This window comes from Ceratotherium simum, chromosome 16 (genome assembly GCF_057802395.1).
Source record: "Ceratotherium simum simum isolate JZ-2026a chromosome 16, ASM5780239v1, whole genome shotgun sequence".
Taxonomy (NCBI): domain Eukaryota; kingdom Metazoa; phylum Chordata; class Mammalia; order Perissodactyla; family Rhinocerotidae; genus Ceratotherium; species Ceratotherium simum.
In genome coordinates this window covers 44,729,405-44,750,654 of record NC_141915.1, presented here as the reverse complement: position 1 = coordinate 44,750,654, position 21,250 = coordinate 44,729,405, and the positions used below count along the sequence as shown (strand labels likewise).

Below are 21,250 nucleotides of genomic sequence, written 5' to 3'. Positions count from 1 at the left end.
GGAGGCCCAGGCTGAGGGCAGCAGGTCTGAGTCACTCCTCTCGGGAGCTGCCCCGTGAAGGCATTCCAGAACTGTGAGTGGTCTGAGGCGGACCCCACCTTTCAACCCTGGGTTTACAACACAGATCCATCAGGAGGCAATTCTGCACTTCACAGAAGGACCGCATCAGGGAGGCCCCTCGGAGAGCACCTCTGAGGCCTAAAACCCCTGTCGAGTGTTCACCAGGTTGGGACGGAGTAAAATGTGCTCAGTTACGACACGAAATGAATAAATGAATAGTCCATCTGTGTCCTCATTCACACACCTCCCAGGCCCATCCGAACATCCACCGAGATCACTACATGGCTGTTCTCAGGCCCGGCAGGCACTGGAATCACCTGCAGATACTCTTTTAAAAACCCCAGACCCCACCCCTGACCTAGAACTAGAATCTGGGTCTCTGTGCCTCATTTGGATGCACGGCTATGTTCCAGAACCACTGTGTCCGGGGAAGGCACAGACGGCTTCATGGGGAAGACAAATCCCGACCCCTCTCCGTGTGAGGCGTTGTCCCAGGGCAGGCAGGGTCAGTGCTGTGGCCGCAACCCCCTGGCGGCTTGAAGGGACTAGGCAAATGCTCCAGGTGTCTCCTCGTGGCCCCCCTGAGCAGGGGCGGCCCACGTGGTGGATTCCCACCGCATTTCTGCGCGGTCTGTGATCTCCAGGCGCCAGGGGGGAGGTGCGGGGATATCGACGTTTTAGTGGGGAAGAACTTTTTATCCAATTTGTTTAAAAACTATGAAATACACAGACAACCACGACCTGGAGAAGGAGCGTTGAAAAGCCCTGCGTTTTGTCTGCTGGAGCGGTGACAACGTCTTCATCACAGGTGGCTTCCCCTCAGGAGCTCCGTGTTGGGAAACAGTGTGCCTTAGCGTCTATTAATCACAGATATAAGTAACTGCCAATGGGAGTTCCCAATAGAGAAATTTTGGAAATGGCGCCGGGACCTCAGGGGCTGCCTTTGCAATCCTGGGTGGGGGCGGCTGCTCCGGAGGCCCAGGACCTGTCAGGACAACTGTGGCCGCGGACGGGCGCCCTGGCCTGGCTCATCCAGGGAGATGGTCCCAGACCATCAAGGGGGCCACAGGTCCTCAGCAAAATGAGGAAATGAGGACACGATAGCAAAACTTGTCCATCCTACTTTTTGGTGTTAAAATGGCCTTTCCGGGCCGGCCCCGTGGCTTAGTGGTTAAGTGCAGGTGCTCCGCTGCTGGCGGCCCAGGTTCGGATCCCGGGCGCGCATTGAGGCACTGCTTCTCCGGCCATGCTGAGGCCGCGTCCCACATACAACAACTAGAAGGATGTGCACCTATGACATACAACTATCCACTGGGGCTTTAGGGAGAAATAAATAAATAAATAATTTTAATTAAAAAAATGGCCTTTCCTTCATTAAATTACTAATTATTAAATTACATTGATAGTAGGTAATATTTATTATTTTTAGACGTCCTTAACCTGGCAAAATAAAAATACAGTAATCTTCTCTTAGACCCTGTCCCCAGTTTCCTAAGTTTACTGGTGTGAACCTAAAAATCTGTGAAGTACCTATTTAACCCACCTTTTTATTTTCTTTTATGTTTCTTTGAAATAAAAAGCTATGCATTTTTTTTCATCGGAAAAGTAACATAACATTATGGTTTTGAAAAACAGGTTAAAAAACGCAAAAACAAAAGTTATCTTGCCACCTAACACAACTGCTACTGCATTTTGTTGTATTTCCTTGAAGTCTCATATATATATAGATAAAACTACCATCTTATACATATAAATGGTAGTAATAACTGTGTACATACAATTTTATATCTTGCTTTATCAAGTACCATCACATCCTAAGCATTCGCCATGTTCTACAGTTATCAGAAGCATTATCTTAAATAAGATGTCAGGGCTGGCCTTGTGGCCTAGTGGTTAAGTTTGGTGCGCTCCACTACGGTGGCCCAGGTTTGGTTCCCAGGCGTGGACCTACACCACTCATTGGTGGCCATACTGTTGTGGTGGCTCACAAACAAAATAGAGGAAGATTGGCACAGATGTTAGCTCAGGGCAAATCTTCCTCAGCAAAAAAAATAATAATAATAAAAAAATTAAAAAGTGAAAAAAATGTCATGTTCCATTTTTTGATATCTGTGCTGTCAGACATTTGTATTGATTCCATTTTTAATAATATAAACAGCCTCACCATGAACATTTTTCTGCAAGGAGTCTTTTCCATATAATGGATTATTTTCATAGCATAGATTCCCAGAAAAGTTATAAATATTCTAAAAAGTGTCAATACAACTCTCCAAATGGCTTTCTAAAAGGATCAGATTAATTTACCCCATGAGCACTGTTGAGAAAGTCAGTGTCACCGTATTGCTGCTAGCTTTGGGCATTTTAAAAATTATTTTGCAACTAGCTTATTAGTGGTGAGCATGATGTACTCTATACAGAAACTGATATATAATAATGTACACCTGAAATTACACAATGTTATAAACCAATATGACCTCAATAAAATAATTAAAATAAATTATTTTGCTTATTTCTTTGACTAAAGTAAATTGGACTGCATTGTTGGCTTATTCTGCATTTCTTTTTTTCTTTTTTTTTTGCTGGGGAAGATTCACCCTGAGCTAACATCTGTTGCCAATCTTCCTTTTTTTTAATGTGAGCTGCTGCCACACCATGGCACTGACAGACGAGTGGTGTGGTTCCCCGTCCAGGAACCGGGCCCGGGCCGCCAAAGCAGAGCACACTCAATTTAGGCCATAGGGGCTGGCCCCCTGCATTTCTTGATTATTACTAAAATTGCTCCTTTGCCCCCTTTTTGCTGGTAGGTGTATTTTTTTCTAACATATAAATGTTTACAGTTTTATATACGAAATTCTTCCTTTGTAATTTCTTCTCTGGTTTTTAAATGTAAAAACCATCCCTGATTGAGAGGTTGGATAAATATCTAATTCCACATCACGTTCCTCACCTGCTGGGCCCCAGCTTAGTGACGAGGGGCCATTTGAGGCCCAGAGAGGTTCAGAGACTGCCTCAAGTTAGTGGCAGAACCCACACAGGAACCTGGATCTGGGCATTTCTGTGGCCACAGGCTCCTATGTGACAAGAAGCTTCCGCCTGAGCTGTCCTCAGGCCTGCTGTATCAGAAGCCAAATAAAAACAACTCTCTTGGTGAACACTGAGGTTCCCTCCTGCCAGCAAGGAGACAGCACGCAGGCTTGAGATGGGAGGAGGAGGAACAGGCTTTCTCACACTGCTTCTTAAGGAGCTGCCATCACTCTCTGCACAAGGTCTTCAATCAGTTCATGCCACCCTTAGATTTTAAGGAGTCCCACACGAACTCCTTCTTTGGGGATCATTTTTTATTCATAACTTTCCATTGGATAAGTCGCAGAAGTAGATTTGCCTGCTTTCACAAAGGAATTGGAGTTTAGAATTAGAAAACACACACATACACACAAACACACAAAATAATAAAACAAGAAAATTTAGAGGATAATGGTAAAAGAAGGGGCGGTCCTTAGGACTGACAATTATAAGACTTATGATTACATTTAGCTCTGAGCTTCCTGGAAGCCAAGGCAAAAAGGGAAAGCTGATGCGTTATATAACTCTCCTTATCTGACAAAGAAAACTTACCAGTTTTTCAAGGAAGATAACCTTGTTTTCCGTACTAGTCCATACAAGAAATTCATCAAATGAATAAACAGACATTAAGCAATAACAAGATCTGCAACATACATAGAAATGTTTTCTCCATATGGCTTCTTGTTCCAATCCCACAAAAAAAGGCAACAAGCTTTTGTGGGATTTGGCAGTGGACATAAGGATATTTACAAAGCAGACTTGAATCTCTGTTAGCTGTCAATTTAAGGCAACACCCTTTACAGAATGTTAGATTTACAGAAAGGAGAAAAAAGGGTAATGGTTGGCATTATGAAATTGGAATCCTTAATTTCTCAGCTAGAGTAATGCATATGATATTGAGCCTCAGCTCTGGGCAGACATTGAAAATACACCCATCAAAAACAAGAACAATGTTTTGGAAGCTCCAAATTTTGATCCAGGGGAGAAATTCCTGTGGACAGCGTTTGACCCTGGGGAAGTGGCTGGGGTGGGGTGAGGATGGGGGTGGGTCCACTTTGGTTTAATCCATTTCCTAGAGGACCCCAAAATTGTCCTAAACCCTCCCTGGGCCTTGATCTTGTTCCGGTTGGGCTCAGCTCTCTCGAGGTGCTCCAGACGGCCCAGCCCTCCCCCTAGGAGCTCCCAGGCTGGCCCAGCGGCCACGGGCCGTCCCTGGTGAGGCCCGTCCCCAGCCCCGCCTGTCGACAGGCCCAGGGCTGAGGACTGGGGGCTGCGATGCTCTGGCGGGAATTTAACCTGGGGTGGGCCCTGGACATCCACAGCAAGCCTTCTCTTCAAGTCCCGGTGGTCAGCCTGAGAACTAGCACGGGAAAACTTATCTAGGTACTGTCAAGTCAAGCGTCAAGAGATCAAACGACAGGGGCTCACATTTAGAATTATTCACACTGCTCCTTTGAACAGTGACTGCCCCCAGCAGATGGGATTCACACACAAGTTTTTCAGAAACATAGACACTGTGTACAGGGGGAGATACCCAGAGGGTCTCAGAGTGACAGGGCTGTCCCCAAGGAGGGTCCCAGGCTGTCTCTGCAGGGCCTGCCTAACACCTCAGCTCAGGTTCAGCTGAGGCCCTGGTCCTGAGCCAGGAGAGGCAAACTATCCTAGGTGCAAATTCACTTTATTTACTCCACATAAATGTTCTACACGTGTGCTTTTTAAAATGAGAACTGGGTCTTTGTCAATAAATATAATAAATTTTAAAAACACTTCAGTTCTCCAGAGTGGAGACAGACGCTTACAGCGTTCCATCGCCATCTTGTGGTCACTTGGAATACTGCAGCCCTAGGCTCTCAGAGCCCTCTGCTGGGGCAGGTTTCAGTCCTGCGGGGGCCTCCACGGCCCAGCTACTCGCCTGGACACCCTCAGAGGAAGTGACTTTAGCTCCATCTGCTCAGAGCCAACCAGACCACCCCATGCTCAGGCCCCTGTGCCCTTTTCTGGCCATGACTCTGCACATCCCTTCTCACCCTTGGCAGCCACAGAGATGCCCCCAGCTCTCCTGACCAGGCAGCCTTGGCCCCGGGTGAGCTCCTTCTCTCTCACCCTGGACGGTAGCTGGGACCCCTGTGCTTCCCTCTGTGCTTGCTCTCCGCGGACCACGCAGAGGGGCTGCTGAGGCTGGTGCTGCCTTAATCTTGGCTGGGCCCTCACAGCGCTCTTACTCAACTCGGAAGGCCGCCCAACCTCACCCCCTACGACCCGCCGACAGTTGAGCCTAAGACTCTCTGCGGGCAGTGCCCTCCACCACCTCCTTCTCCTCCGTCCTATGCTGTCCTGTCAGGGCAGCAGACCCAGCGGGGACCTCCCTCCATCAGCTGTTAACTCTCCTTAGCTCTCCCGTCAACAACAAAGCTCCAGCCTAAACCCACACCCCCTGGCCACCCCAGCGGCTGCCAGTTCTGGCTTTTGTTTGCTTTTGCTCTGACAGTCTCCAGGGTGCAGTTTCCTACCATCCTCTTTCAGCCGTGTGCCTAGCACTCTAGGAGGGGCCTGTCCTTTCAAAGACCCATCAGGTCCCAAACAAGGGTCTGTCCTGTCTTCTCTGACTTGGTGACACGTGACATTCTGGGTGACAGATACTCCACAACACAGGAGACTCTCAGTGTGGTGACGAGACAGGTGACCCTCAGTGTGGGGGACCCTCGATGGTGTGGGCTGCTCCCCCGCATACCCTTCCCTGGCCGATCTCTCCTCTTGCCCTTTTTATCTGCTCTGTGTCTCTTTCCCCTGCCTGGTCCCTGGGGACAGGAACTCTCAGTGGTGCCCCAGCAATGTTGGGTGAATGAATAAAGGAAAGAAGGCAGGAGGGAACCAGTTTTGATGCTGTCATATGTTCTGTTTTACTGGATGTGTTTTCTAATTTATTTCTGCTCTTTGTTTCTGTATTCTTATTTATTTTCTTGTATTCTTTTTCTTCTACTAAGAATATAATTTCTATGCTGCAGTCATTTAATTTTTTAAATAACAAAAGCATTTAAAATTATGAATTCCTTCTACGTACCATTTGGGGTACCGCCACATACTTTATGGCATTTGTTACTAATGCACTTGGAAAACGTATCCTTCATTCCAAACTGAACGAGCAGTGACGTAGGAAAAGTTTCTAATTCCCAAGTATTTGTGGTCATGTTGGTGAATATATACAGTTAAGTTCTGGTGTGTTCCACTGAAGGCAGAGAACAGACAGGTGCAATTTCTGCTTCTCTCTATTCACTTGTATTTTTCTTTATGGACTAATTAGATTATTGGCATAATATCTCAGCTCTTAACAACACATAAACTCTCCGTCATACAGTTAAACTCATGGTATTTGTTCATTTCCCCTTTCAATTACATGCACTTCTATGTCTTTCTATCTTTTACTTTACTATCATCTACTGTAACACCTCCAGTTATGACTATATTTCTATCCTTTTTTTTTCTGATTAGAATGTTTTCCTTGAAAGGGAAAAATAGAGAAAAAGAATCACTCACAATCTCTCTGAGTCACTATTAGTGTTTTGTCATATTATCCTTGCCTTTCTTCTGTGCACACTTCTTATGTAGATAGTAGGCATAACCTACATAATTTCTATAATTTTATTTTTAACTTAATAGTATAACATTTATAATTCTTTATAATTATAAAAATTCTTTTCAAAGATAATTTTAATGGCTACATCATATTTTATTTATTTTTTATTTTTTTGAGGAAGACTAGCCCTGAGCTAATATCTGTTGCCAATCCTCCTCTTTTTGCTGAGGAAGACCGGCCCTGGGCTAACATCCATGCCCATCTTCCTCTACTTTATATGGGACGCCGCCACAGCGTGGCTTGCCAAGCAGTGCGTCGGTGCGCGCCTGGGATCCAAACCTGCGAACCCCGGGCCGCTGTAGCGGAGCACGCGGACTTAACCACTGCGCCACCCGGCCGGCCCCTACATCATATTTTATAGTATGGCCTCACCATTATCTCTGTATTATTAGACATTTAAATTGTTTTGTTTTGTGACGATAACTAAAGCTCAGCGCACATTTTTGTGGTTAAAGCTTTTTCTGAATTTGGGGTTTTCTTTCTTTGCTTGATCTAGAATACACAGCACCTACTGCAGATCGAGTCCTGTGCGAGGCCTCAGGGACACAAAGATCTCAAGGTGACCTTCAGGCTGGTCCAGTGGAAGGAGACCACGGGCCCTTTGACAGATCATTGATTTAGTGGGATTAAATTGTGAAAACTAAGAACATTCCTTCGTTATATCCAAAAGGACTCTCCTGATTCACACCCTCACCAGGATATAAGCATGTAGATTCCACATCACTTCCACCTGCAGCGGGTAGTTTTATTTTATTTTTATTTTTATTTATTTATTTATTTATTTTAGTGTGTGTGTGTGTGTGTGTGTGTGTGTGTGTGTGTGTGTGAGGAAGATCAGCCCTGGGCTAACATCCATGCCCATCTTCCTCCACTTTATATGGGACGCCGCCACAGCATGGCCTGACAAGTGGTGTGTTGGTGCGCACCGGGATCCGAACCTGGGCCGCCAGCAGCGGAGTGCGAGCACTTAACCGCTATGCCACGGGGCCGGCCCCCTATTTTATTTTTAAAAAAATTTTTTTGGTGAGGAAGATTGGCTCTGAGCTAACATCTGTTGCCAACCCTCCTTTTTTTGCTGAGGAAGATTAGCTCTGAGCTAACATCTGTGCCCATCTTCCTCTATTTTATATGTGAGACGCTGCCACACATGGCTTGATGAGCGGTGTATATGTCCTTGCCCAGGATTCGAACCTGCAAACCCTGGACTGCCAAAGTGGAGTGCACGAACTTAACCACTATGCCACGAGGCTGGCCCCAGTTTATTTTTTTTAATGTGTTTCAAATGCTGGTTCTTTGTCTCTGTGTCCAAACTCCACTTCCTATCCCCCCAAGAGAATAGGGCTGGGACAAACTCTTGGGGAGGGGGTGCAGGACACAGGGGCTGGCCTGGGCTGGGTCTCAGCTGACTGAGGAGCCAGGTGCATGGAATCTGAAAATAGGGACAGGGTCAGGACCAAAAGAGGACATTCAGTCACCAGATCCAGGGTGCAGGGGAGGCCCTAGTATTGGGGTTGAGGCCAGAGGCCAGCAGGTAAGAATTCGGGGACACTGGGTCTCAGCCTGGACTGCACATGGGAACACCTAGGGAGGCCTTGCTGGAGATTCTAACAGGCCTAGGGGAGGCTCTGGCACTAGGATTTTTAAAAGAATCCCCCCAGGTGATCCTCTTGCGGTCCAGGGAGCAGGTACGCTAACCTGCCAGGCTCTGGGCTCTCCTCCCCATTTCTCCCCACCTTTGGTGGATCCAACTGGTTCTGTTAAAGTGGCCAGTGATAATCCGCATTTTCCTTTCAAAATAATTTCGTTTTGGACTCTTCAAGCCATGCACGTTCATTGTAGCAAATCATGAAAACAGAGAAAAGTACAAAGCAGAAAGGAGATGTTTTACATTTTTTTCCAACCAATGATTTATATTGATCTGCTGCAGTCTCGGCTCTCTGCAGGATTACGGACGGGCCCGCCTCCTGCTCCTCCTCCTTCAGTGCGATCATCTATTCGGGAGTTGAGATATTCTTCAGACTCTTAGAGCATTGTGTCTTTTGTAGCCTGACTGAGCACTTACTGTATGTTGGGTGCTACATGAGGCCACAGCGACCCAGATTTCAAGGAGGCCCCTGGGAACCTTCAGTCCAGTCATTTTAAAGGCCTTCTCCATGGATCCCACGTGCCATCTTTTTTCCTTTTTCTTTTCTTTCCATTCTTCCTGGAGATTACCGTGTTGACCTTTGTTGTTACGGCTGAGGTTTTCTTTGTTTCAGATGATTTTCTAGGTTTTCCATGGACCTTAAGGGGAGGCTGCTACTTCTCCCTCTGCAGTTTCCCACACCTCCTCCCCAGTAAGTCCCAAGGGAAGTCACTCTGTCTCCTGTAACCCTTCAGGAGAAATGGACATGTGCCTGCGCCCGGCGTGGTGAGGTCATAACCTCACCCTTTGGCACCGTCCCCCTTTCCACTCTGGGCATCAAGTCATTGGCCCTCATCTATCCTCTGGACTCCTCTCCCTGCACAGACGGGCAGCGCAGCCCTGGGGGGAGGGGTGGGCTCAGCCCTGAAAGGGGCTTTCAGTGGAAAGCCTTCCTTTCGCTCAGGCCTGTCACTGCTGCTCTCAGCAGAGCTGCAAGAACTGGGCCACACGGGGCCCAAACCTTCCAAGCCAACCTCAGATGGACTCCGGGCTGACAGAGGTGTTTATTGGTGTGTGACAGGGCCTGCAGGCTGGGAGACCTGATGGTTACAGCCTCCCTCTCGCCGTAATGAGTCATCGTGAGCGAGCTGGTCACAGCCGCACGATCTTCTCAATGGAGCAGAACTAGCCATGTGGGGTTTTGTTTTTCATTTTTCAAAACAGGGGCAAACGGTCTCTCTGTGCTCTGAAAATAGGGCACACATGGGACACTCGCAGCACGGAGGGAGGGGTGTGCACAACAGTGGGAAACATCCCACCACTTTGGAAACCCTCTCCCTGGGGGAGTCTCTCTGTCCCCAAAGCTGCACAGAGGGGTCAACTTCAAGCCAACGCCCAGTGCAGCTCCCTCAGAGACCCTTCTGGAAGGAGACAGGCGTCTTTACAGAGAAGAGCACAGGCAAATGCTTCGGGCCCAGGGCCGACCCCGTGGTCCAAAGACCAGCAGCGAGACCTGCGCTCTACCCCGAGAGGCGCCCAGACCACCCCACTGGGCGGTACCCTTTGGGCCACAAGGATGGAAAAGGCCAGCAGGAGGCCCTGAGGCTCCACGGGGAGCAAAGTGCAGGGTTTCAGGTAAGGCACTGACATGGACCAAAGCCCCTCTGAGCTGCCTCCCTCCACGGTGACCCAGGCCCTGGCCAAGAGTGATAACTAACATCAATTGTGCGGAGGGCCCCCGCTGTAGGGGGAGGCGAGTGGTCCCGACTGAAAGGGAAGCATTGGCTCAGGCTTCTGTAAAGCTCCCCCAGCCCACCAGGAGGCTCACTGCCCCCAAAATGGCCCAGCCCCGAAGGCCCAACATATCTGCGGTCTCAAGAGCAGAATCTTGGTCCTCTGCACCCCACACCCCTTCTCCCTTCTCCATTCCCCGTCCTGGTGCTGGTGGGGAGGGCTGTTATGGGCTGAACTGTGTCCTCCAAAACTCATATGCTCAAGGTCTCACCCCTAGCACCTCAGAATCAGACTACATTTGGAAAGAGGGTCTTGAAAGAGGTCATTAAGTGAAAATGCGCTCATTAGGGTGGGCCCTAATCCAATATGACTGGTCCTTAGAAGAAGGGGAGGTGGGGACATAGAGACAGCCAGAGAAAAAACCGTGTGAGGACGCGAGGAGGAGGTGGCCATCTACAAGCCAAGGAGAGAGGCCTCAGAAGAAACCAACCCTGCCGACACCTTGATTTTGGACGTCTGGCCTCCAGAACTGGGAGGAAATAAACTTCTGTCTTATGAGCTGCCCAGTCTGTGGTATTTTGTATGTCAGCCTAGGAAACTCACACAATGAGGGACAAGAAGAGGAGGAAGGGGGTCCAGGCCAGTCCCCATTTCCCCCACCTTAGGTCCACAGGACCTCATGTTTCTCCACCTTTAGGAGACCCTAAATAGAACCCCGACTTTCCCCAGAATTCAGGCTTAAAGAGAAACCTAACCTAAACAAGTGTCCAGTGAACACCAGAGACACCCACCTATAGACGGGTTGTGTCATGTTCTAAACATGAGGCAGGCTGGGGAAGCTCTGTAGGCACCCCCACTCTGAGAACCCCCAGGTCATGGAGAGACAACCCAGTAAACTCTGATATTCTCCTACCAGCAGGGGCTGAAATGGAGAAGGAAAGAACTGGTACTTTCTCTCCCTTGAGCAGGGCACTCACGGCTTGGTGGTGACCCCAAGAAAGAATTGAACCATAACTGGACTGTCTTTCCTTGAAGAGGTCCTGGGGGGACCTCGGGTGCTATGTGAGGGGTGGAGCAGAGTCTCTTGTCCGCTTCTGCCCTGTGGTCCCCCCCCACACCTTCTTCTGGCAGCACACGCACAGCCAGCCTCCGCACACCCTCACCTTGCCGCCTCCTGGCTGGTGCTTCAGGTTTTCGGTGGAGCCGATCTTGGACCGGACGTTCTTCAGGTCTGGCATGGGCACTGGGGCAGTCTGCAGGCGGCTCTTGGCTGAAGACGGCGACTTGGGTGGAGTGCGGACCACTGCCACCTTCTTGGGCTCCCGGGTGGGCGGGGTTGGCAGGGATGGGGTGCGGGAACGGCTGCCAGGAGTGCCCGGGGAGCCGGGGCTGCTGTAGCCACTGCGGTCCCCAGATTTCCCAGAGTCACCTAGAAAGGAAGGAGGGAGTGAGGCCCGGACTCGGGTGGGTGAGGGTTAGAAAAACCCCTCGGGGCTGCCTGTTTGGAGGGTCCATCCTGGGCTCGGGCCGGATCACGCAGGTGGGAACAAGGCCCGAAGCTCAGCCAAACCAGCAAAAGGCTGACCTTGAGCCATTTCTAGAGAAACGTCTCCTCTTTTCGCCCTTGTCACTTAGGGAGAGACACCCCATTTTCCAGGGAAGCAACAGAGTAGTCACCAAGGACCGCCCGGTACCCCCTCCTAGGAGGGGACCAACTCTGCCTCATGGCCCTGGGGTCAAGAGATGGGCTCCAACTAGCTTTGTGGTCTCAGACAAGTCACCTCTCCTCTTGAGCTCAGGGGCCTCAACTCGAAAAAGGAAATGATAATGCCTGCAGTGAAGGAGGCCAGGCGGGGATGCGTGAAAATGTGCTTCATAAAACTCTCGTGCAATTATATGTGGCCTATTCCCTGAATAAGGACCCAGGGGCCGCCTTCATCTGGATCCACTGGACCCTTTATCCACAGGGTAAATTTTAAGCTGTTCAGCAAGCTCAAGGCCCCTTTCCCATCAGACCCCTGCCCTCCCTCCCAGATTCCTCTGTGGTACCTGGGCTCCACAACAGTAAAAGCCTGCTTTGTGCCCACCAGTCCCTAGCTGTCCAAACAAGCCATGCCACTTCATGCTGCTGTGCCCTGCCCTGCCGTTCCCTCCCCAGGAACGCCCTTCCCCCCAGGACGTGTGGCAAATGCCAGTGCACCTTTCCAAACACAATGTGAGCGCCAAACCAGCCAGGATGGTGCTGGGACGGCTCCTCTCCCAACAGACTCAGCCTGTGCTCCCCACGTGCTTCTGTCCCTGCATTTCTCACATCCCCCATCAACAGTTTACTATTCCGTCTGCCTCATGGACCAGTGTTTCTCCAAGTGTGGCCCAGGGACCCTGCATCAGAACCTCTGGAGCGAGGGGGAGTGGGACCTGTTAGATGCAGACTCCTGGGCCCCAGCCAGACCCGCTAGGACGGAATCTCTAGGAGGGAGGCCTGTAAAACCAGCTCACCCCAAGCTCCCCGGGGTTCTTGAGCAGACTTGAGTCTGAGAGTCCCTGGGGTGGATGCTGGGCGTGGGGACGGCTTAGCTCCCTCAGCTCTGAGGGCGCCTGGCTGCTGCTTCTCCAAGCTTCCTGCAGAGACGCCCCACCCCCGCCCCAGGAACCATCTGCACCAAACAGGGACCTGTGGGCCCAACCTGGGGAAGGGCGGCCCTCTGGCGGAAGGGCTGTGCAGACAAAGGGCGGCGTTTCTTGTCAAGGGGAGATGGAGCACCGCCATTTTTAGAGTTTGAATTTCTGTGTCGTTGCATATCCCTAGGTCGTCAAGCTCTGCGGCAACAGGACAAATGAAGCCTTTTCTCTTTTTTCACATAAAGAGACAACAGACAGGGCCTCTGCCTCCAGGCTCAGCCCCTCTGGCTGCTCAGCCCCTGCTGCCCCCAGACCCAAGCTGACTGGTCGCTGGACTTGGTGGTGGCTTCAAATCCTTTCTGCGACACTTAATTGCAGAGTGACCGTAGGCAAGTCGCTTGACCTCCCTAAGCCTGTGTCCTCGTCGGAAAACTGAGGAGAGTGGCGCTGGCCCACAGTGCTGTGTTTTGAAGACGATGTTGTAACAGGCAGAGTGTCCAGCATGGGGCTCACAGGGTGTGTGTCTAATAAATGCCAGCAGGCATCTCACACCTAAACCCTGGGTAGGGGCGGTCCACACCGCCAGCACCCACACCCAGCTCGAGGCACATGCTCCCCTGGTCCGCCCCAACAGGAGAACAGGCAGGATTAGAAAGTCCCTCAGACAGACACATCCCACAAACCACACACAAGAAGAGGAGCAGGAATTTCTTCTGTTCCAGTTTCAGGCTCAACGTGTGAACTCTGCATTTCAGAAGCAAGTCCTCCCAGCTCTAAAACCTAAGCCAGCGAACAGCCACGCACGCAAAGGGGTGACCCCACTGGGTGAAGCAGGCTCAGAATTACCTCTCTCAGATTTTGCCCCTGCCGGGGGTGGTTTTCTCTGCACTTGCTTGGTAGCTTAAAAGAAAAGTCCACAGAAAGTCTTGTTACAATCAAGCTTAAACGGGGCCTGAATGAGCCCTTCTTCATGCTGTGGGCACCAAGCCACACCCAGCACGGCCATTGGTGGAGGCCAGCGAGGCAGGGAATGGGTTCAAGGAGCAGGGGCCCCGTCTGGCAGGAAACAGGTCAAGGGGACCCACGGGGGGTCTGTCCACCGGCAAGCCACCACCCAGGAGCAGGTAAGATTCAAGGAGAAACGCACATGCTGTTTCCAGTTATGACTCCAGCTGTGCCAGCCAACTGGCAGAATGTGAAGTGACAAAGCAAGACCAAAATCATCTATAGAACATAATCACACCGATCCTGTTAATTACCCCATAGCCTGTGTATTAGACACACGAGAAAGAACACTGCGTGAGAAAACAAACCAACAGCCTAATGAGCCGCCGTCCTTGCAGGCACCGCCCTCTGGCAAACTTGGGCCCAATGCCATGGCAAAAACACGCAGCAGACAAGGGCTCTGACTGTCACCCCGGGCCAAGGAGCAGCAGAGACACACTGAACCAGCCCAGGCCTCATGCAGCCCCTACAGGATCCAAAGTCCCCCTGAGCGCCACCCAGAGGCCCTAAGCGTGCAGAACCCAAACCCGGCTGCCTGGGACAGGTTGCCTGGGCAGTGGAGAGGGGAGCTCAGCCTGGCTGTCTCCAAAGAGGAGGACTACTCTTCATTGCATCACTGGAAGCAAAATTGCTCGCTGAAGCCTTGCCTGGTTCTCAAATCAACTGGGTTCTACTCACAGAAGCCCAGGGGGACAGGCCTCAGGTTCTGTCAGAGGGTCCCTCACATCCCCAGCAAGTTAAGCTGCACAGGGGCCGCACCCTGTGTGAGGTCGCCCACAGTGACCCATCCAAGCTGCCCTGTCCACAGAGAGGCAGCACCCGGGTATCACTTGGGGGCTGAAAAATGCCTCACAGGGCCCTGGACTTGGGGTCAAAGAAGCTCAGAGAAGCCCCTTTCCTGAGACTTATCAGCCATGTGGCTGCATTTTCCTCATGCTTTAAATGAGCTGGTCGGACCTGGTCATGCAAACTCTCGGAGCCTCGATGTCTTCACTGATAAAAAGCAGGGATTCAATATCAACCTCAGAAAATCGTCAAGAGGGTTAGAGAGAAACTGAACATTTCGCTGTTTAGTAAACTGCAGGCGTCAATCAGCCACCAGAGGTTATTAATTGTCAGGGGCCTTCAGACAGACTGAGAGCTTCACCTGACCCAGGGAACATTCTTCTTACCAGAGCCGGGTGGGGTCTTCGGGGAGGGTGTGGTTTTCGCTGGAATCCTGGTGGCGTTGGCCTGGCCTTTCTGGCCTGGAGGGGCTGCTCCCCGGGGTGTGGCAATCTTCGTTCCAGCTTTATCCGCCCCCTGTGAATGAAAGCACGGGAGAGTGGTTTTTACGACTGAGAAAGGTTATTGTCACCCAGAGTCAACGCCAGCCCCACTCAACCACCTTGACTCAAATGAGGCTCCAGTTGGGGTGACCTTTTGCCTACTAGATGCAACAAATGGCTTCTCAATCACAAAAGTCTGCTGGACACACAAACCCACAGCCCCACCCAAACGCCAAGCTCCCTACCATTGCCTTCTAGAGGAATTGTTTATATGAGTTATCAGCATGAGTTATGCTAATGTATTTAACAAAAGGCCACAGAGCTTATAGCGAAGATTGGGTCATTATCCACCCAGTGTGGACAGCAGGACAGTAGTAGACCTTGCCTATGCGGACACCCATTGTCTGACTCTCCTCAGGGATTTATTTGATTGATGGTGGTTGGTTTCACCAGAGGTCCTTGGAGACATTGTTTGTTGAACCTGACCGAGAGTGCTAACAGAGCTGGTCGTATTCTTTTGTTCTCTCACACACCCTTAGGTTTCAGTGACTCCTTAGGTGTGCTAAGAGCCCCTGGTGGGGTGAACACCAGCATCAATTAGCAAACTGGCTACGGGTTAAGAGCAAGTCTACACAAGCACGGTGTGCTGATCGGGGGCAGTTACTGGGGCTGTTTACCCAGTAGATGACCTTGACATATAATACAAACTCCGAAAAGAAACTGACGTTAACGGGGGACCATAAAATGGTTCAGGTGGGAGTCAACTAGAGGCACAGGCGTTGCTGCATAGCGATGCTATCCACCCCAAAGGAGGGCAGTCTGGGAGCACTCCAGTTACTGAAGTCGGGAATGGACAAAGGAACCCACATAGGGTGGTGATTTTCAAACCAGCGTCCCATCAAGTGCCTTAGGGGCTGCTGCTATGAGGGACCCAGGGGAGCTGAGGAGGAGGGCGACAAACCCTTTTTCCCCGGTTCAACCAGAATTTTAACTGTTCTACATGATGCTTGTAGGTAAGCTTGTAGCTTATCTGAAGAAAGGTCTTTGTGGCTTAAAAAAAAAGAAAAACATTTGAAAACCACGTTAGAGCAGCCTGATTCTTTTCAAAGGCGGTTTCCTTACCTTGACTTTCATCTCCTTTGCTCCAGAACTGCCAGTTCGGGGTGTGACAGAAGAGACGTGTTTAGGAGAGGAAGATGGCTCTGGGCACACGGCAGGGCTGGAGGGTTTGATCAAAGGGTCTGAGCTACCAGGAGTGGGGCGTTGGGGGCTAAGGCAAGGCCTATTTTTCAAGGTTTTAGCAGAGGAAGGTGTGGATGTCTTAAACATAAACATAAATAAAATCAAAATAAAAGTCAGTACATGGGGGAGGGGAACAAACTGAAAAAGGACAATAACTAAAAATAAATAAGGCAGGTGATGGTTTAAAGCAGTGGTCTCCAAACTATCTGGATCATGTACCCTCATCAGTCTCTCTCATCAGTAAGAACAGAAAGTGACCACGCCCCTCACATACTTGTAGTTACTTATCAGTTACACATACACCTCGATGCCAATATATGAAGACTTACATATGATAGGACTTTTAAAAGAGAAGATGAAAAATGGATAGAAATTCCAGTATGTTCTTTCTCCAGCCCATTGGATCTTCCTGTGCCCCCCCACTTTGGAGACTACTGGTTTAAGGGTGTTTCACGCCCCAAAAGTCGATGGAGATCATTGAAGTACATGATTCTTGGGCTGTGTCTCAAGAAAACATCCCCAATGTGTCCTGGGTCAGAAGGGCTCCACTTTCTGCTCAGTTCCAGGGGAGGGGCTCATGCTGTCCCGCTAACCCTGGGCCCTCTTTCAGCACACCAACAGACTCATACTTGCTAAAATCAGAATTGTGCCTGCCCTAAGTCTTAAAGATTCTGCCTGACACCACTTAGGTTATGCGTGCACACACAAGCTTTCTGATTAAAGTCTCAAATAAAACTAAACACTATCTGATGAATCCTACTCTTGCCAGTGTTTACCCTTGAACACGCTCCACTTAAGGAAATGGCCTGGGTGGGGCGGGCGGCCAATGGGACAGGTGTCTGTGAGCTGGAAGACTTCACAGAGGGAGCTGCCCCCTTGAGACAAGGGCACTTGATGGATGGTGGCTGACACCTGGGGTTTGTCCTAACTGCCTCTGGGGGACTTTGACCGGGAACCATGGCCCTGGTGGAGGAGGACGGTCTGGGAGGGGGAGGAGCTGTGCCTTTAGGAATAAAACAGAGAGGCCAGTCTAGAGGCGTCCCAGGGAGGGAGTCAGAGCTACAGAGCAGGGTCCTGACTGGAGACTTCCTTAGGCTTCCTGGGTTTGTTTCCATCACCCGCGGATTCCCCACAGAAGTGGCTGAGGCCCTCTCTGCGGCCAGCCTTGGCAAGGAGGGCACAAGGATGGAGCAGGGGTCTGAGGGGAGGGATGCAGGCTGAGGCTCTGGGGCCGGTGGCAGGAAAAGCTGGGGTGGGTACTGGCAACTCCTCCTTCTCTAGCTGCACAAGGCCCCCCTCCACTGGCAGTACTCCCTAACTGGCCAAGGTCCATGAGATCTGACCCCTTGCCCCCTACCTGGCCAAGGTTCGAGAGATGTGACCCCTCAGTGGGAGGCTGCAAGCAACTCCAGGGCAGGGACATTATACCCGTGTGTGCGAATGAATGAACGGAATGCATGCATGTATGAGGCTGGGATTCCCCTAAATGTGCATCATGCTTGGCAAGCAGCCATTGCTATGGCTTCAAGCCTCCAGGGCAGAGCCCTCCAAGTCCCTGTGGGACCCTCAGCTGCCTCACTGGGGTCTTGTGATGGCGAACCCTGACTTCCTACAGTGTGGGCACTTCGGGGAGCAGCCCTCAACATGCGCTACCAAACTCCTAGACCTACAAGTCTGCAGCTGGGGACTCCATCAGGGCTGCAGGACTGATCAACACCCAGATGTTTCAGCTGGGATTTATATCGGAAATTTTAGATGCCTTTAAGAAAAATAGGTCCTCATCTCCAGCCACAGTGGGGTTTTCCTGGGAAAACCCTACTGTGCATTTACAAGAGAATTTTCCAAGATGCAAAGTCATTAAGGGAGTAAACTACATCTGAAAGGAGGCACTGAGAAGGACGGGCATGGTTCTGGATGCACTTTTGGTGCCAAGCAGGCCGCTTCATTTACTGCTCCCCGGGCTTGTTTCTGGATTGACTAAAGCAAGTCAAGTCACCACCTTGGCAAGATTTCAAGATGGCGTCTACCACACCCCGGCCACACCTGTCCCCTTAGCATTCAGAGTGCGTGTCAGGTTTCCCTCGTCCAGCAGCCTTCCCACCCCGTCAGCCCCACTCCCCTCCAAAGCAACTAAGCCGATCTGCTTGGAGTTCTCAGAACACACTTTGTCTCTTCATGCTTCCGGATCTTTGCTTGTGCTGTTCCCACACCTCGGAGTGGCTTTTCCCACCACTGCCTCACCAACCCTCCTTTATATTTCCTTCCCAGACTGCCTCATAGGCCCTCTCTTCAGGGCCTTTCCAGAACCTTCTGCCTTAGGTTGGAGATCACACTCCTTCAGCCCCCTAAGTAAATTTTCCATGTATCTTAAATATGTGTGTGTCTCTGCGTGTGTTTGCTGAGCCTAGTTTTGCAGTGGGAAGTGCAAGATGTGCAAAATTCAAACTTTATTGCAGAAAATTCAAACAGACCTTCATTTACTGTAAATGTCTCATTTAAACTACACTAATGCAACTGCAATTAGGAGCATTAATTCATTCACCTGCTGCCTGCCCCTCCCTGGCATAATTACCAAAATGGATAAATGCTGGAATTTTAGAAGTTTGCATAAAAACACAAAGCACTTTGAATGACAGTTGTACCTCAGTGACAAACACTCCCCACGTTATATATAACAATTATTCAGATATAAGTGTGGCTGCTTGATAAACTTGGCAGCGGCAGCAAGTTCCGTGGTCTCGTCAGCTTACCTTGGATTTTTTCTCCTCGCTTCCAGTCCCATCTTTGCCTTTACTGACCATGCGAGCTGATAAAACAGAAAACGAGAATGTACGTTACACCCGTTTGCACAGCTCACGGAAGGAGCCTGATGTAGTCGGCTGATTTCTCAGGATCTTGTTCAGTGGGGCTTGGTGGAAACCCACTTGACTTTCTCTCCCCTTGGATCTGTTAGCTCTCATGTTGTTAGTGTCAACACAGCACACTGGGGTCATTGCTCGGAGCACCCTGGCAGGAGGGGGCAGCAGGCTGGCCGAGCGTGGGGACATGCAGAGGGGACACAGTGGAAACTGTTCTGGGCACATATCGGCACAGAGGCAGTCAGAGAAGGTGGACAGCGCAGGCCCCCTTCCACAGCTCCCTCCCTGTCTCAGCCACAGTCAGCCCCCCAACTGGGGCTGACCCCACTCCAAGGAAGGGCATTTGAAAGCCCCAGGACCACAGACAAGGCAGCTCAGCCAGGCTCCGGCCCCCTGCAGGACCTGCTTCCTGCTTGCGCTGTCACCCAATGAGCAGGGTGAGTGAGTTGTCTTCCCAGAGCCTGCCCCTCACTACTAGGGGCTTCGGTCACCAGGCCCAGCTGCTTCCCTACAAGCCCATCTCACCCCTCATCCAGCCCTGGAGGGTCTTCTCACCACCTACAGGGCCCCCAAGGGGACTAAGTCTTGCCATTTTCCCAGATTAGCTACAAATTAGCTACCATCAAACATCCTACAGATAACCTCTGGATTTAGGACCAAACCATTGATGGCTTTTGTGTTTAGAAAGCCACACCCCTTGGTGAAACCAGTCCACTTCACTTGTCTACAGGGTCACCTCTAACTCATCCTTTCCTTCTATCGACATTCATTGTTGAAAACTGATTATAGATTTTCCTCTTTGGTTTCATTATTGTATTTCCACTGCCCCAAGGACAATGGGGCCTCTTCGACCTTCTCACTGGCCACTGGAGACTAGATTTCTAGAATGACCAGCATTGATGATCTAGCCCAGAGGTTTTCAAACTTTACTGTGCAGCAGAATCACTGGGAGAAGTTGCTAAAATACAGACTCTGGGGCCCAGCCAGAGACTCCGTAAACCTAAAGTGGGGCCCAGGAGTCTGCATTTTAATATGAGCCCCAGGTGGACCTGATTCACATCCTTTTCCCAATTCAACCAGCATCATCCATGTCCCAAAAAGCATCTGCTAGATCAGCATTTCCCAAATTGGGTACCACGGAACAAGCCCTCTTCCAGGAGATGTCAGCAGGTGGGATCAAATGAATTTGGGAAATTCATACTATGTATCCTTCTCAGAGGGTCATAGTGTGCACTAGAATATTAAAGGATCTGACAAGTCCTGCAGCAGGAAACCCTGTTTAACTTTGTTTGGCGTGTTTCTTCTAAACTTATTGGATTACGGAACCCTTTTTCCCCTGGACACACTATCAACATCCAGTGGACCAGTATTTAATAAAACATCATTTCAGGAAACATGTTGTTATCTGTCAAGTCACAGTTACTTGTCCCCTACTATTTTGGAATTTAGGATATTTAAAAATAGGATATAAGATTTTTTTTCTGTCTTAAATTTTAAATACAGGTTCCTTTATCTACAACATTTCAAACTTTTCTTGACAAGTAGAATCTAATAAAAATTTAACAAATATTTGCAACTGACAGGTTACGTAACATCAATTGCTGGGCCTCACAAATAATTCGAAAATGCTAAGGGTCTTCACATAGGAATGTGCCCCACTTGTGGCCCTGAGCCTCCTCTGGGATATGAACTGTCCTCTCGCTGACAGGACACAGAGATCCTGACTCGTGGGACCCTCCCCTCCCACCTCTCCAGCCCCAGAGAGCTGCTGTGACCGTGTTTTCTGGGGTTTCCGAGGGAGCTGGGGCTGAGACCCCTCAATCCCAGCACAGGGACGCCCCAGGCTCCGCCAAGGGAGGAGGTGCTTGGACAGGAAGATGTTGTTTCCGCTCATTGTCTCTCCCGCCACAAGGCAAGGTGGTGTGGGGCTGGGGGTTGCTGGGCCAAAGGTTCAGCGTGGGCTCTCGGCTACCTCCAAACGCTTGCGTGCGTGTCGCCTGCTGTGTGAGGTGTTGTCCACTGACAAGAGCAGCAGAAGACAGGCTCCCACCCTCTGCATCTCAGGGTTAGGAGAACACTCTTCAGAACCTTCTGGAAGGCACTGTGTGTACAGGGAAAAGTGTGTGTTTCAGAGCAGACC

General features: G+C 50.3%; 1 protein-coding gene across 2 annotated transcripts in view; it reads right to left on the bottom strand.

Annotated features, from left to right (window-relative positions):
• The window catches only part of MAPT (microtubule associated protein tau), a 97,631-nt gene that overhangs the window by 9,259 nt on the left and 67,122 nt on the right, over positions 1-21,250 (bottom strand). Inside the window, exons 7-10 of one of the 2 annotated variants that reach the window (XM_087441342.1) lie at positions 19,003-19,058; positions 16,133-16,330; positions 14,915-15,044; positions 11,279-11,544 (exon numbers count right to left, since the gene is read on the bottom strand). In XM_087441342.1, coding sequence (XP_087297468.1) covers positions 11,279-11,544; positions 14,915-15,044; positions 16,133-16,330; positions 19,003-19,058 — 650 coding nt within the window. The remainder of the gene's footprint in view (positions 1-11,278; positions 11,545-14,914; positions 15,045-16,132; positions 16,331-19,002; positions 19,059-21,250) is intronic. The other variant, XM_004432610.3, reaches the window with a different exon arrangement.